The sequence below is a fragment of the Notothenia rossii genome (assembly GCF_949606895.1).
Source record: "Notothenia rossii genome assembly, chromosome: 5".
Classification (NCBI taxonomy): domain Eukaryota; kingdom Metazoa; phylum Chordata; class Actinopteri; order Perciformes; family Nototheniidae; genus Notothenia; species Notothenia rossii.
The window spans coordinates 30,829,376-30,844,758 of NC_136903.1; the positions used below are offsets into that span (position 1 = coordinate 30,829,376).

Here is a 15,383-nt window from a genome sequence, read left to right on the forward strand (position 1 = left end):
AATTAAGTCTAAAATTAATTAAAAAAGTGTTATTAATGGAGCCTTATTTCCCATGTTCCTAGGTGGACAACCCCTGTTTTACTGTCAAAGACATAGACACCGTCCCCTCCAAAAAGACCCAAAACATCGTGGTGTCTTTTGAGTCCCCTGCAGCAGGCTTTCCGGGACCGTGGTACGGCAATCTAACCGTCTCCAGCCAGCGATCTGAGGCCCACAGGAAACCTTGTTCTTGGATCTTTTACCTGAAGGGCTACCGGCCTGACTCCTCTTAGAGAAATATGATTGAGATAGAGATTCTTTTCTTCTCACTATATCTGTAAAGCGTCTTTGAGCACCTGTAAAAGCGCTAACAAAATACATCTATTATTATTATTATTATTATATGTACACACACACTTACTGTACACATGTATTTGGCTTTGCGGACACAATCTGATGCCAAAGGAAAGGCACAGGAAACATTTTAGGCATTAGCTGTTACTTGGTTTTGATGATGCTTCAGTTAAATGTTTTTACAAGTTATTTATACGTTGCCCTAACATTAATGTCAATGTTAAAAAAAAATGGCTGTGTATGTTAATGTCATTATTATATTTGCTCATTATCTAAATACAACTTGCAGTAAAAAAAAACGTCCACACGAGGACAGTCATGTCAAGTAAGTTTTCACATATGAGCGCTTCAGTGATTGGGGAAGATATGTAATTTTCTTTTGTTCCTTTTTGTCATCTTTACATCCTGCATGTTAAAGTGTCAATCTTTCACCTTCAGTTATATTCTCCATAGCACTCTGTTTGCTGTTAAGACACACAGTGCATTGCAGGCAAGACCAGCTACTCATCTGAAAGGGCAGAGCTAGAGGAGACGCTCATTACCAAAGGTTAGATTTGTCACATCACACACAAACACGCACACATTTAAACCTCTAACGAGGAGCTTTACTGACAGTTCCAGAGACACACCTCTTACACCAAAAGGAAAATCCTCTGATCCTCCCATCAGGACAAAGTGAGCCAAACTTCCTGCTGTGACTATTAAAAGGAAGAGGGGAAATACAGCATTTGCTTTGTTCATATTTGGAGGGAAAAGCACAACGTTTTTTTTCATATCCTTCTGCCTTTTTTCGGAGACTAGACTCTATTCCAGATGTTGATGTTACTATTCATGACACACAGTTTTGAAATTGGAAAATCCACTATCAAATCGTATTTTCTTTTTTTTTTTAAAGGACAAAGAGTTATTCCCAGAGGGAATAACATTCGTGTTTCTATTGGCTAGAGCTCCAACCCATTGTACGTGATAAGCTAAGGAGCAGGACATCTCTAAGCGGTTGACCAATCACAACAGAGCCAGCCAGCAAACCAATCAGAGCAGACTGGGCTCTGGTTTCAGATGGAGGGTGAAAAGATGTGCTGCAGCACAGGCAGTAGAAAAATAAAGAGCTTTTTGAACATTAAAGCATGGAGACATATCACAGTAGTAGAGGCACAAAAAACTAATATGAAACTGCAAATGAGCATTGATTTGTTAAAAAATTGTTTATTTTATTTTAATTATTTAACTACGACAGCATCTGTATGATTATATATCCTATAATATAATCTGGAACTCTTAGGTCATGCCTGTATGTTACTGTGGTTTGAAAGGAAGCCTACTGTTTCAAATGTTAAAAAGAGCATATTGTGTTAAAATGAGGACACAGGGAACACATTTTTGATACAAAATACCTTGGTATCTTTTTTTACAAGGTTGGATTATTGTATTGTCCTAGATAAAACCCTTAAGTAAAAGACATCTTTAATAAATATTTTCTTTGTATTTCTGTCGCATTGCATTTGATTTTGAGGTAATTCAAACGTAATCGGGTTATATTCATTTTAAACTGTCATGCTCTGTTACTGATTTATTTTTATTTTTTTTTATCAATTGTGAGTGACTTAATACAATTTGCTCCCTCCAAACCCAGAATATGACATAGCTTAGTCTTACTACAGCACAATGAAGCAAAGCAAAACACACACAAAAATGGCGTAAACTTTTTAAATCTTACAATTATCACTCGAATATATTAAGGATGTTCCTTTATATAGCCGATATTGGGGGTCTGGTGGGTGTGCTTTGGGGTGGGTGCTGTGATGTAATAGGGGATGTGGGGGGTGGGGGCTTCTCTCGCTCCCCCATAGAGCGCAGCATGAGCGCTCCGCAGCAAAAGGATGTGTGAGCAGGCAGCGCGCTACTGTAGGGACGGAGTCCACAAACTGCTCAACAAAGAACAAGCCAAACTTCGAGCCGAGAGCCAGGAAAGCCGCGAGCAGCCGAACCCCGTAGCCGGTCAGGAGGACAGCGAGTCCGCCACGGCAGCACAGTCCGGAAACAGCGGAGCCCAGCCCGGTGGAATCGACGGGCTCGTCCGCTGGATCGTAACCAAAATGAGTGACAACAAGAACATCTCCAGCCGGGAGTTCGCTTCCAGCAAGGAGGATGTGGCCGTGGCTCAGGAGCAGTTCTTCGCCCCGGAACCGCGGAGAGGCATCTCCGTTATTTTGGATGTGAGTATGGGGAGCAGAGAGGCAGTGGTCAGCCGGACAGGGTGGGTGGGTGGGATGTGGGATGAAAGCATCCAGTGAGCAGTGCGTACGGAGCGGTGCAGTGCGCAGTTACGCACAGAAACGAGCTTTAAAAATACCGTTAATGTGTATAGTGTGAGTTCAGCAGGTGATTTGCCTCGTTAATGAACTCGATTGCATGGCACTTGTCCTTCGGGAATCAAGCCTTTGATCTCCCGATGACGGACATTGACCGGTCAATGTTGAACACTATATTTCCTCGTGGTGCCCCGTCAAAAAGTGTACTGTAAATGTATTTGTCCACCAATACTCCCATATTTGTGGCTTTATCTGTGCACTTTTTCTCCACATCATTACACAAGTCATCATAAAAGTCAGTGCAGTACAGCGTTGCTTTTAATGATGGACAGTTCAAAGAAAGTCCGACGCGCACCCCCACCATTCGGCACACCCAGAGTGAAAGCAGCATCAGTAAACCGGATTCCCTGCTAGGCTGCTTCAGGCAAGTTCATCACATAACTTTAAATATGAATGAAAACGCCTCAATACCAAAACATGTATTGATCAAGTTGTTACAGAATTCTGATGTAATATATCATTTTATGCAGAGCCAAGGGGCATAAACCTGTAAAAAGATGCAGCATTATCTGCACAGGAAGTGGCGATTACGCAGCAATTACTTCAATTTAGGTCAGCTCATCAATACTGTTGGAGTTATTTTTCATCACTTAATATTTCCCCTGGAGACCAGCTGCTTTTAATACTTTAATTGCGTTGAAAATAAAAAAGAGATCAGGTTCTGCAAACCTTGACCACGACCCAAATAAAGAAGGGTTACATGGGATTGGAAAGCAATTATGATCAAGACCAGAGGGCAAATGTATCCTAGTTCCCTAGTAAACAGTTTCACGGTCTGGGTGTGTAGAGGGGTTGAGGGGTGTGGGGGGTAGTCTAGCCTGCTCCTGATACTCCCTCCCTGAACGGGAAGCAGTCCTCTCCTGCAGCACAGCAGGGGTTCTGAAGCTTTGAGTCAGGATCCAAAAATGGTTCTGTGATCTGTTTCTAATACGTGACCCAGGAGCAGCTGGTCTGTCGACAGATGGTGTATTTCTGGGTTGAAAATGTTTAGAAAATGTAGAATTTCTACGCTCCCATGCTCAACATTTTCATCACTTCAGGCACAGTTATCGGAATCAGATGTATTGGCACATACAAGGAATTTGCTATAATATATAATGGTGCATGCATAAACACAATAAGAGGGATATAGGTTGTAAAGGAGCTAATATAGAACTATTTAAAAAATATATTTGGAAAAACTATTACAACCTTGATGAGAAGACATGTTTAAAAGAAGTGTAAATAGGCAAAACAAATGAGAAAATATGCAGAATGTGGCCTACTTTAAAGTGTTTGATCCAAATGTGTTGGAATAGATTTGATAGGGATATTTGGTTTTATCAAACAGTTCTTATGTTAACATCCCACTTAGTTCTATTTTTGTGTTTGTATTTAATGGGATTGTTTCAGTTTTTGTTGTATTTTACGTGATTCCCCAGCATGACAGTTATCTGCACGCCATGCCTTCTGACATCAGCAGTGAACTCTTTCTGGCATTTTTTTTCTCTCCACCTAACTTTCTGAGATAGCTAAAGCTTTGAAATGTTAATCATTTTTGCCATGTTTTCGATATTATTGACCCCAGTATTATTTTCATGGTCAACCAGTCAACACCAAAGGGACTTAGTGATCTCGCAGATGCATGTGTGCCCGCAGGTACAGTAGCATTCGGCTCATTAGACTTCCTGCTTGCTTGTTTCCCATCCTTTGCTGTTTTCTCGTCTTCTCTTTCATCTTAATCTTATATTCTGTAAACTCCTTTCATCCTTTGTCCTCTCCCCCTCCCTCCTTCTCTGCTTTCCTCCATAACCTTCCACTCCTCCTCCTCTCCTCTCTCCTCAGCAAGGCCAAGAACACATCCATTCTTAATAAGGTTAAGAGATGGAACAGTCTCCCTCCCTCTGTGTCTGTGTACAGTTTCTATTCCGTTCAATCTTTTTCTGTTTCTCTCTTTGGCTGTCTTTCTTTTTCTTCTCAAGTTGTGTTTCTCTAAAAGCTCTCTACGAACACACACACACACACACACACACACACACACACACACACACACACACACACACACACACACACACACACACACACACACTGCCTTCTTAACGCAAAATGTTCCCTCCTCTCAAAGCCTGCCTGTCTCCAGCAGCTTCAGAGTTGGCAGTTTTTCTTGAATGTGCCCCAGGGTGCCGCAGGAGAGAGAGAACAATGCAGAAGAGCTTGTCATTTGAAACGTTCTGCGTCGCAGGAGTTAATGATTTTCACTTTGGCCTTTCCAGATGCCTGCAGTCACTGCCTGAGTGAAACACATACTTTTACAGGCAATAAACTATAGAGTAAAGGAGCGACAATTGTTGAACTTGTGTATTGCTAATTAAATCAAAGCGAGTTCTTTCGATGTTACCTTATAATTGTAAGTCAATCTTTTTTTCATGAAATTAGGTATCAAACTAACAATTTATTTAATTATCTAATCTGCAAACTGTTTACTTGAAGAATAATTTATAAACACAAATGTGCCGAAACTCATGCTAAGAAGAAACGTCTTCATCATCTTGACAACCAATGCGCTGAATCTAAAAAACATTCACCAACTTGATGAAAAATACTTAACATTTACTAAAAGCGCTGCATGAAGAAACGCTGTAAATAAGAAACCGCTGCAATAAGCTCAAAATTACGGAGCCCTGGAGGGTTCATAGAGAGAAAAATAAATAAAACGTGGCCACGTTTTACTAAAGCGTGCGCACGAGTTACTAAAGCGTGCGCACGAGTTACTAAAGCGTGCGCACGAGTTACTAAAGCGTGGCCACGAGTTACTAAAGCGTGCGCACGAGTTACTAAAGCGTGCGCACGATTTAATAACTAAAGCGTGCGCACGATTTAATAAAGCGTGGCCTCGTTTTGTGTGTGTGCGCGCACACGTGTGTGTGTGTGTGTTTGTGTGAGGGGCGTTTGGGTGGGGGGCGGCATTTGTTTATGATAGTATCGTTCGTTCCGGTGTACTCCGGCAGGACTATCACATCGAGATTAAGATTAAACGAATTTCTTTCACTTGGGAATACACATATAACTATGGAGAACCAGATTTGTGTAAATTACTGTTCGTGGTCATTTGAAAACAAATGCCGGTGGTGTCGGACACACAAACACACCGAGCACGCACACAGAGCGGAGCTGAGCGTGCACACACACACACACACACACACACACACACACACACACACACACACACACACACACACACACCATGCGCCCCGGTGACAGGACATCTCCTTCATAAAACGAGGCGGAATACTCTGGTAGTTCGATGTGTATAGAGGTGTGTGTGGTTAAACGTAGCAGCCTCGATCTCTATTAAGCGGTTCTAATGAAGGGAAACACAGTGAAGTAAACAGTAAAAGGCACAGCTCTTTTCAGCTGGTGCTGCTCTTCTCAGATTCTGCTGAGTTACACGTTACTGCCTCCAGAGCCCTGTACTACGGAGCCAGTTCAACAGACCCTGGATATGTTCGATTTACCCGGCTTAACTAGCCCTAACAAACGCAATGTCGATAAGCGGTCCTGCGAAGCTGGTTATCAACTCAGTAAATCAACCAGGGTTTCTCTGACCGGCTGAGAGCGCGTTCACGTGAAAGGGACGGGGTTAGCAACATTTGACCAATCACAAACATGGAGACGCGTGCTGACAGCGCAGTGTCATACTTCATGAATGAATAGTGTAAATAGCGAATCCTGCTTCGTAGCACAGGCCACTGGTGCCGCAGAGATTTCATAAAGTGAAGGAGGTTTTCCTTCTATAAAACAGCTGTGGGCAGCAGATACTGTGAGTCACGGACAGGAATCCCTCAATATAAATAAAACAAGGCCAAGCTTTATTAACTCGTGCGCACGCTTTATTAAATCGTGCGCACGCTTTAGTTATTAAATCGTGCGCACGCTTTAGTAACTCGTGCGCACGCTTTAGTAACTCGTGCGCACGCTTTAGTAAAAAGTGGCCACGTTTTATTTATTTTTCTCTCTATGAACCCTCCAGGGCTCCGTACAAAATACATTCATTCATTTAAACAAGTAAACCATTGTTATGGTCCATTGTTACAGTATATGACAGTTTCATAGGTTTTTCAATGATGTTCTTCAGTCGAACCTATGTAACGCCACATCCTGTCAGGGTAAAGTTAATGTTAAATAAATACCCTGAAAAAAATGGGGACACCTGCAGTAAGTTGGAAACATTTCTAATTAAGTTGTCATTTTTGTTCTTCACAAGAATAATTAAAGCTATAGTGGCCCCAGGTTGTTTTCCGGAAAAAACAAGATCCAAAGGAAAACACCCACTTGTGTTCGAAGTGTTCCGATTTAAAAGTCATTTTGTGAATTAAGGCTATAAACACTCTGCTTACATTGGTAGCTCACAACAAACATGATTGATGCTTGAAATGAATAGTAAGACACACACACACAGAGTAACTCCATGCGTCTCCCTCTCACTCTCTTTCTTCCTGTCTTTTCATTTCATCTTAAACTTCCCCCTCACCGTGTCTTCCACCTCTACTCTGTCATTGTTGCGGTCTCCTGGCAGTTGTCAGTAGGAACAGTTTACATCACACTCTGATGAAAGGAGCAGACCTGCCACTTTCAATCCCATAGGGAAAGAGGCTTTCACAGAAGCTATAAATAAGCCCCCAGAACCTTGTGTGTTCACATGCATAGAACGTTGTTACACTGCAAGTAATCGTCAATCAGTTGTAGATCAGCGACTTTGTGTGTGTTCATAATCATTGTGAGTTTCTATCCCCTGCTGGGTGAGTAAACCTTTCAGTCCTTTGGCTTTGTATTATCACACTCCATTGCACGTTATCTACAGATAGATACACTTTGTTGGCTTATTATCATGTGGACTGCCCAAGTTAACAAATTGAATGGAAGACGGAACATCTCATTTGCAGTAATTCACCCACTGGGGTCTTTTTTGCGGGGAAGAATTGGTCATTCTGTTCTACTAAAAAAAAACATTACGTGTGTTTAACCATCTGTCACTTCAGCTGAAATGTGACTTGATGTTCATGTTCTGCTCCACTGACGGGTCAATTTACAGGGCACATTTATGGGGAAAAGGAAATGCATCAGCTTCACTCTACAAATACAGCATGTTCGATTATTGCTAATGGCATCTGAAGGAGCTTTTTATTTCTTACATCTCTTGCATAACTTCTGAATCAAAGCCTTACACTGGTGTTTAGTTTAATTTCTTTTTCTGGAGAAAATATAAAAGATTCCTCACAAAAGATAAGGGAATAGTTTGGTTTCATGAAGAAATGACATACTGCAACCAAACTTTTCATGTGTTGCTTAGTAAAGAATATTGATTGATTGATTTTAAAGGATGGAAAAAAAGAACTGAATATGCTTCTGTCCTTAACAATTGAAGAAAAACTATGTGATGGTTTCGCTATTTCTACCTCAAAAGTAAGTATCTGGCATTTTTATGCAAGCAAAGAAAATCCCGCATAGACTACATATCCAATCTGGTCTGAGAATCCTTTGAGGAAGTTTAAGTGGAGAAGAGCATCTGGACATTTTGCCAGGCCTGACTCCAATAAGGGAGTCAAATTAATAGATGGATGAATCCAACAGGCCTGAGAGGACCAAGGTTCAAGCCCTAAGGACAAATATTAGCTTTTGAAAATCTAGAATATTGGTTTAATGGAACAAGTTTAAAAGTTTTGCTGTTTATAAATGTCAACTTTGTGCCATTCTTGCTATTAAGTTGGGAAGCGTCATTGTTCTGAACCTTTGAAATCCTTACCTCAATTTGATTTCCAACAAAGTTATCAACTAGACCCAGATGGTGAAATGACAAGAAGTTGCATGTCTTCATGAGGATGTGAATAGCATGCTTACCTGATCCCATGTTCCATATTGTAATGGTCAGCACTCTGGACTCTAAATCCATTGATCCAACAACCTACTGTAGATCCGTGATCACGCAAAATAAGTATGGTTGATAGGTTGTAAAGCCATGAAACTTCTCAGATTTTATCTTAAAACCAAAGACCCATCTTTCGGATGTACATTTGTGTTCTGAATGTCAGGCATGGCCAAAGCTTTGTTGATATATGTCAGCCTTCAAGATGGCTTCCTTACCCCAGATGTCTGGGATCACCTTTAGGGACGGTAAAGCTGCTAAGATATTCATAAGAGGAAGTGAGAAAAGAACAGCTGCACCTGCATGTTGAAGGTACCACTTAAGATGCTTGTGAGGCATTCAGGGCACGTCCTCTCGGGATGAGACCCCAGTGCCTAGCTAGAAAAATCCTGAAAGTACTACATATTAAATCTTCTCTGGGAATTCCTCGGGGTCACTAAGAAGACCTGGAGGATGCCGAAGTGAAGGAGAGCAAATTGTGTGACTGTTCCTGAGTCTGGTTCCACTATGACCTGACCTGGATAGGGGAATGAAATAGGCGGATGGATGAGCAGTATACAGTAGGCTTGGGAAATGGTACAATGAGCAGTCTTGCAAGACATGCCGCGTTTAGTTTGTAGGTGCAAGAAGTCCTAGGTTCAAGCCTAGAGCGCTTCAAAGTCTCTGCTTGGTTCAAATTAAGTATTGTATTTCATTAGCTTCATAGTATAATTGTCTAAGTCCTATTTGAAGGTTTTCAGAAAATGAAGAAAACACTTTATTTTCTTTTTGTCAATGAATCAAGCTGCTCTGGAGGCTTTAACTCCTGTTTTTCTTCTTCAATCTGTCGCCCGGTGTCCATGTTACTTCCTGACCATTCTTCTTTCTCTCTTGAATCAAAGAGAAGAGCTAATGCTTCACTTGTGGTCAGCCGAGCATTGCGGCTAGCGTTGAAAATGGCTAAGTCAAAGAGATTACTTAGACTGTGATTTTGGAACGTGAAAAGCATTCTGATGGCTGATAGGCAATAATGCACGGGGATCAGCAGTGTTAGGAGAGTAGAGTTAGGCAGATATCTCAAGACTTAGGCAATTTTGCCATGAAGCTAACGATTTGTCAAATGGGGATGCAAGATGGGGTCTTGATGGAACAAAATCACAAGTTCATCGCACCAAAACTTTAAGAACCCTTTTCCAACCAAGCTCTTTAACAACTTCTCACTTGAGAGTCAACTGAAAAAAACAAAGGAAGCATGTGAATTCTGAGTGGAGCCATCAAAATACTTTTTTTCAAGGGGGAGCTGTTGACAATGATGTACAGCACGTTCTACCTTTTGTTTTCAAGCAATAAAGTTGTCCTTGATAACTACTTAGCAGTTGCTTAATAAGCTGTCTTGGGATATTCCTGAGGCTAGCAAAACTCTATCAAGCGTAAGTGTGTTTCCTGTCGAAAACTGCAACCAAGATGATTTGCATGGCTCGTTGGTTACTGCATGTGTGATCAGCTAATATTTGCTGGCTTTAATTCCAGCACTGTGTGATAAAACTTGATGGGCATTACAGTGATTTCAGAAGTAGATAAGATAAATACAATGTTTACAGAAAAATGGAAGGAGTTTGAATTACTATGTCAACCCCATGTAACTACCACCACAAACTAAGTCACTTTCCAAAGCCTTTGATTTGAATAGGTGTTGTTTAAGCAATAGCTCACGACAGGCCGTGGTATATGGTCATTATATCACAGTTAAAGGGTATGGTATATCACATTATAACTGTGATATAATGACCATATATCATGGCCTGAAGTGAGCTATTGCTTTTATAAAACGGTTACCAAGTGTGGCAATATGAAAGAAAAATACACAGTCTAATTTAAATAGTTTTTATTAGTAAATAATGATATTCAAAATAAAATAGTCCCTCCGTTGCCTTCTGCGCAAAACATAGTGCGAGGTGGTTGCTATGCAACAACACTAACAGCTAGCGAACATTTTAGACAGAGAGAGTTGATCGATTATTTGGCTATTTATTTACATTCATTTGTATGTTGCCGTTTATTGTGCACCCACTGAAAAACTGTCCAGCATCAGTAGCATGGCTTACGTGGTTACTTGTATAGGTTGAGGTTGCTCTAGGGCTGTTGCTTTGCGTGGCGAGAATATTGCTCCACTTTCTCCGGTCCCCGAGATTCGGCTTCCAGTAGCTCTGGAGAGAGCTTTCGCACCTGTGGCCACTAACGGTCATAATTTCTCTGCTCTGTTTCAAGACCTGCATCAGAAAGCTTTTGAATGGTGGTACTTTTCCAGTTGGTCTATCTGCTCTTCACGTAGCTCTGCATCGTTTAGGTGCTTTTTTTTCTGGAGATAGGCACTGCTCAATCCACTCCTTCATAGTAAGACCACCCCCCCGGAGGTCGAAGTTAACCTTAAATGTTTCCATCTTAAGCTTTGTTAGTTAGTTAGTTTCCTAACGGACGTAATGTAACAGTTGTAACGGTTGTAGCTTTTCTCAGACGCGAAGGGATACTGACTTGTGAAAAGTAACTACAATACGGCTAGGAACCCATCAGATTGCTTGATTCGACTTTTCCATTTTATAATGGCTTTTATATGAAAGTATATATTTCCCTGCTTCTTACAGGTCAATGCAAAAACCTTCAATGATACTAACCAGTGGCGGATTTAGGATTGTAGGAGATCCGAGGCTTAACCCAGGAGTTGTTGGGGGGGGGGGGGGTGCAGGGGTAAAGTACAATTTTTTTTACAAGTGGAGGGTGGACCGAACATCCTTTAGAGGGGTCGTCGCCTCCTCTAGGGGGGTCCGGGGGCATGCTCCACCGGAAAGATTTTTTTTTTAAATATTGAAGTTAAAAGCATCAATCTGGTGCACTTTGAGAGCAACATTAACCCTACCTTAATAATACCTTAAAGCGGACAAAAGACAATGGAGAACACTTATTCATTAACACCCTTTAATGAAGCAAACTAATGCCTTAACTTACTGAAATAGAGTCGTTTACTTATTTCGGTGAAACAAATGTGCGTAGAGTTTTAAAGGATAGTCTCAAATTGATTCTGGCGCATTGCTTATCGTTTTATAGATCTATTCTCATTCACCATCTTTGTTTGTGACGTAAAGAGTGTAAGATTCACGTTTCTGAAACGGACACTCTGAGTGGATGCAGTCACAGCCAATCGGATTCTGAGGGTTGCCTGTCAGTTCTGTTGCCTGTCAGTTCCGTTGCTATGGTTCCGTTATGTGTACTGAAATGAGAGCCGGTATAATTCCACGCGCGAAAACAAAATAAAAATTGGAATACGTTATTTTAGTGTCTTAAAAGTAGACTGAGGTATGAAGGGTTAACGTTACATCTTTGGATAATTTTTAGTCATGTTCTGTATACATACTAACATATAAGGGTATACTTAGTGTGGTTACTCCATGTTTACTAGCTATAACATTAACGTTACATCACTCTTTTTCACTTCTTACTCAGTCAGCCAGACTGCAGATATCACCATTAGATTCACAAACCTGAAACATCATCCATTTCTTCACTGCTGGTGATGTCATTGTTGTTAGCTGCTGATACTGCTGCTGCTGCAGCAGCTTGTGGCGCCTGCTTCGATGAAAATGACTCTAATATCCTTAACTGTATAGGCTATTAGCTTAAAACTTGTCAGGCACTAGGAGGGATCACTTCTTCTTCAGGGCAGGGAAGGCTATGCATTTTTTTTTTTTTAAGTGAAACATCCGGGGCTTTTCAGAAAACATCCGGGGCTTGAGCCCTAGCGCCGCCACTGATACTAACGACACCTTCTTGCTTTCTGTTCACAGATATTCAGAAGAGCTGACAAAGATGGTGAGTGACTTCATTAATTGTCTTTATTAAATAAAAAAATGTATGCCTTGAACATTATCCATTACAGTTCTTTCTGGGATTTACTGTATAATGATATATATATATTGATAGATGGATAATGTATTCTTATAGACACTGTATTTTCAGGTTATAGATGACTTGCTTTATTAAAATTATTTAATTATTTAAAAAAAAACGATCTAGAATGAAAAGACTTACTAAAAAATCGATAGATATTCTTTGTATACCATTGATTCCTAAGCCTTTTACCATGATTTTAATTGTAACAGATAAATACTAAAAACTAAACATAAACATTTTCTTATTAGAATTTATTTATGTAATTTCCGGACTTGCTAGAAGGACAGAAAAGCCTTGAATATATGTATTTGTATTATATGTCTGTCGTCTATTCTGATGGAAATTCAAATGCAAAATGACATTTCCAAAAATGTTTTGGAGCTTTCATATTGGTGCAATTTCAAAAAATCCAGGCACATTCTGTCAGTAATGAGATTTGTAATGGCGGCATTCCAGTTTGGAATTGTGCGTATACTTGCTCACCGTTATGAATGGAGTTGTGCTTTTTCACAATGTTCACTTCTGCTTTCATACAGTTTGCATCTGTAGTTTTGCATCCAGGAGCAAAAATGTACCAAAGGCGAATCTAACAAACAAACCTGTTCCTATCTTGGCCTCTTTGGGAAAGTTTTCAGACAGATGATAGTCAGAGATGCGTTTCCTCTGCTTTGTGCAGTGGAACACTCTTCAGCATGAAGCTTTGCAGTCTGAGCTGCTGCGGCAGTGTGCTGTATTTTAGCATGTTGGGACATTAAAAGTGTTTTCAGAAGGGGAAAGTTTATATTGCTGTGTAGCTTTGCCAGTGAGCGGTTTGTTTATACCCTCTGGCATCTATGTGCTGATACTCTCTCTCTCTATTTATCTCTTCATCTTCCTCTCTCTTCTTCGCTTACATCTCCTCCTCTATCTATCTTTCCTATTTCTTATCCTTCCCCTTCTCTCCTCTTTTATCCCATCACTCTGCCATTGACTAAAAGGATTTAACTAATGAGGAAACAGCATAAAAAAGATGCGCTTTCATAGCAGCCAGATGGCCATTTGCTCTTGGTGTGTTTGTGTGTGTGTGTGTGTGTGTGTGTGTGTGTGTGTGTGTGTGTGTGTGTGTGGGTGTGTGTGTGTGTGTGTGTGTGTGTGTGTGTGTGTGTGTGTGTGTGTGTGTGTGTGTGTGTGTGTGTGTGTGTGTGTGTGTGGGTGTGGGTGTGTGTGTGTGTGTGTGTTTTCATCTACCCAAACTGATTACTTTTGGTCTCAGCAAAGCTATCGCCCCAAAATGAATAGTTGTAGAGAAGATGTCTCTTCACGTTATTACGGCAGTTTAACTTGCATTTATTTAACATTTCTCTTCAAACATTTCTTTTAAACACTGGTTTTGTTAGAATTGGATGTTTTATTGAACTGGAAAACTGATTTAAAAAGTCATATTGCTAATTTTGATAAACAACATGTATATACAGTATATCGTCTATATATAAGTAAACTAAAACAAATATTATATATTTAAATGTTTATTTAAAAAATGATAACGTTGGGCTCCAAAACTTTATGAAAACTACCAAACATGACAATTCTAAATGTAAATGTATATTAAAATAACATATATATTTAATATTTGTTTTAGTACACTTCGAGCTACTGAAAACTATGATTAACATTTTAGTTAACTTCATTCCACATATTGCAGTCAATATCTCAACCAAAATGGGGAAAGGTGCTACGCTTTCACATATAGAAAAGGCGAGGTACGCTGGTTTATAACATGCAAAATAAAATGAAGCGCAGTAATCTCCATTATCTTGTTCTCAATCATTGAAATCCAAAATCTTAAATGAAAAAACGAATTGATTCATCACCCAGCTCTTGTTAGTACAGTCGCCGCGTGTGTGCGTGTGCGTGTGTGTTTGAGTGTGTGCACATGTATGGTAAAAAATATATTTGTCAAATCAAGTAGAAGACTAGCAAACATACTGTAAACAATTTTTCCAGATGATTTAACTTTGACATCATTGCTGCATTGCATTTGTATCTTGCCTGGAGGCTGTTGCACTTCCTAATTACCAAGAGCTCAGATAAGGAAAGGTAGCGTCAACAACATTTACCTTTCATGCCGATCTTATCCCATACAGAGAATATAGCTCTCTTCTTTTCACAACGAAGCTGTGTAACTTTGCGATGACGGTCTCTCCATTTCTGCTCAAAACAGAGTCTTCATAGAGGAAGATATAAGTGTGGATGGGTGAGGAGCATCACAGCTGGAGAAAGGAGAGACTGAGAGCTAGTAACAGAGATTGAAGAAGGAACGACAGATATCATGAAGAAACGTAGTCATTTGATGTATGGCACGCACGCTGCAGAGAAAGAGCCAGCGAACAGAAGCTGGAGAAGAGCTATTTTTATCCTCCTCCTCTCTCCTGGGAGAAGACCGGAGAACTGTTTTAATGAGCGAGAGAAGGGAAAATGGGGATGCTGAGGGGGAGAAGAGAGAATTGTTCAAAGAGAAGGTGCGGGGAGGGGGGAGATTGACAGAAAGAGAGGTGGGAGGTGGCAGAGTCTAAAAGGGGGAGAGGGTTAACCGAGAGAAAGACAAAGTGAGGAATAACGAAGAGTGTCGTATATCTGACAGCGGGGCAGTAAATGATATTTAATTGGTCGAGTTCTGTCTTAACATTCATGGCACATATTTCAGGGAAGACCTTCCTGCCCCCAAGCTGCTGAAACAGCAAGCCAGAAAGAGTGTGAACATTAGTGTGTGAGCTCATCTACTTCAAATACAAGTTGCAGGCATCGCAGAGAATTTTCTGTGTGCTATAAGTGTATGAGTATGCCTGTTTGAATGTGTGTATGTGCGCTTCTGT

At 40.5% G+C, this 15,383-nt stretch overlaps 2 protein-coding genes across 2 annotated transcripts in view; both read left to right on the forward strand.

The window, feature by feature from the left end:
* Positions 1–1,818, forward strand: part of LOC307038788 (hydrocephalus-inducing protein homolog) — a gene marked incomplete at its 5' end in the record, with an annotated part of 52,885 nt that extends 51,067 nt beyond the window's left edge. The window contains one exon of the mRNA XM_079680465.1: positions 63–1,818. Coding sequence (XP_079536591.1) covers positions 63–272 — 210 coding nt within the window. The 3' untranslated portion in view covers positions 273–1,818. The remainder of the gene's footprint in view (positions 1–62) is intronic.
* A 356-nt stretch (positions 1,819–2,174) lies between these two features.
* The window catches only part of necab2 (N-terminal EF-hand calcium binding protein 2), a 154,681-nt gene continuing 141,472 nt past the window's right edge, over positions 2,175–15,383 (forward strand). The window contains exons 1-2 of the mRNA XM_079680327.1: positions 2,175–2,549; positions 12,426–12,450. Coding sequence (XP_079536453.1) covers positions 2,214–2,549; positions 12,426–12,450 — 361 coding nt within the window. The 5' untranslated portion in view covers positions 2,175–2,213. The remainder of the gene's footprint in view (positions 2,550–12,425; positions 12,451–15,383) is intronic.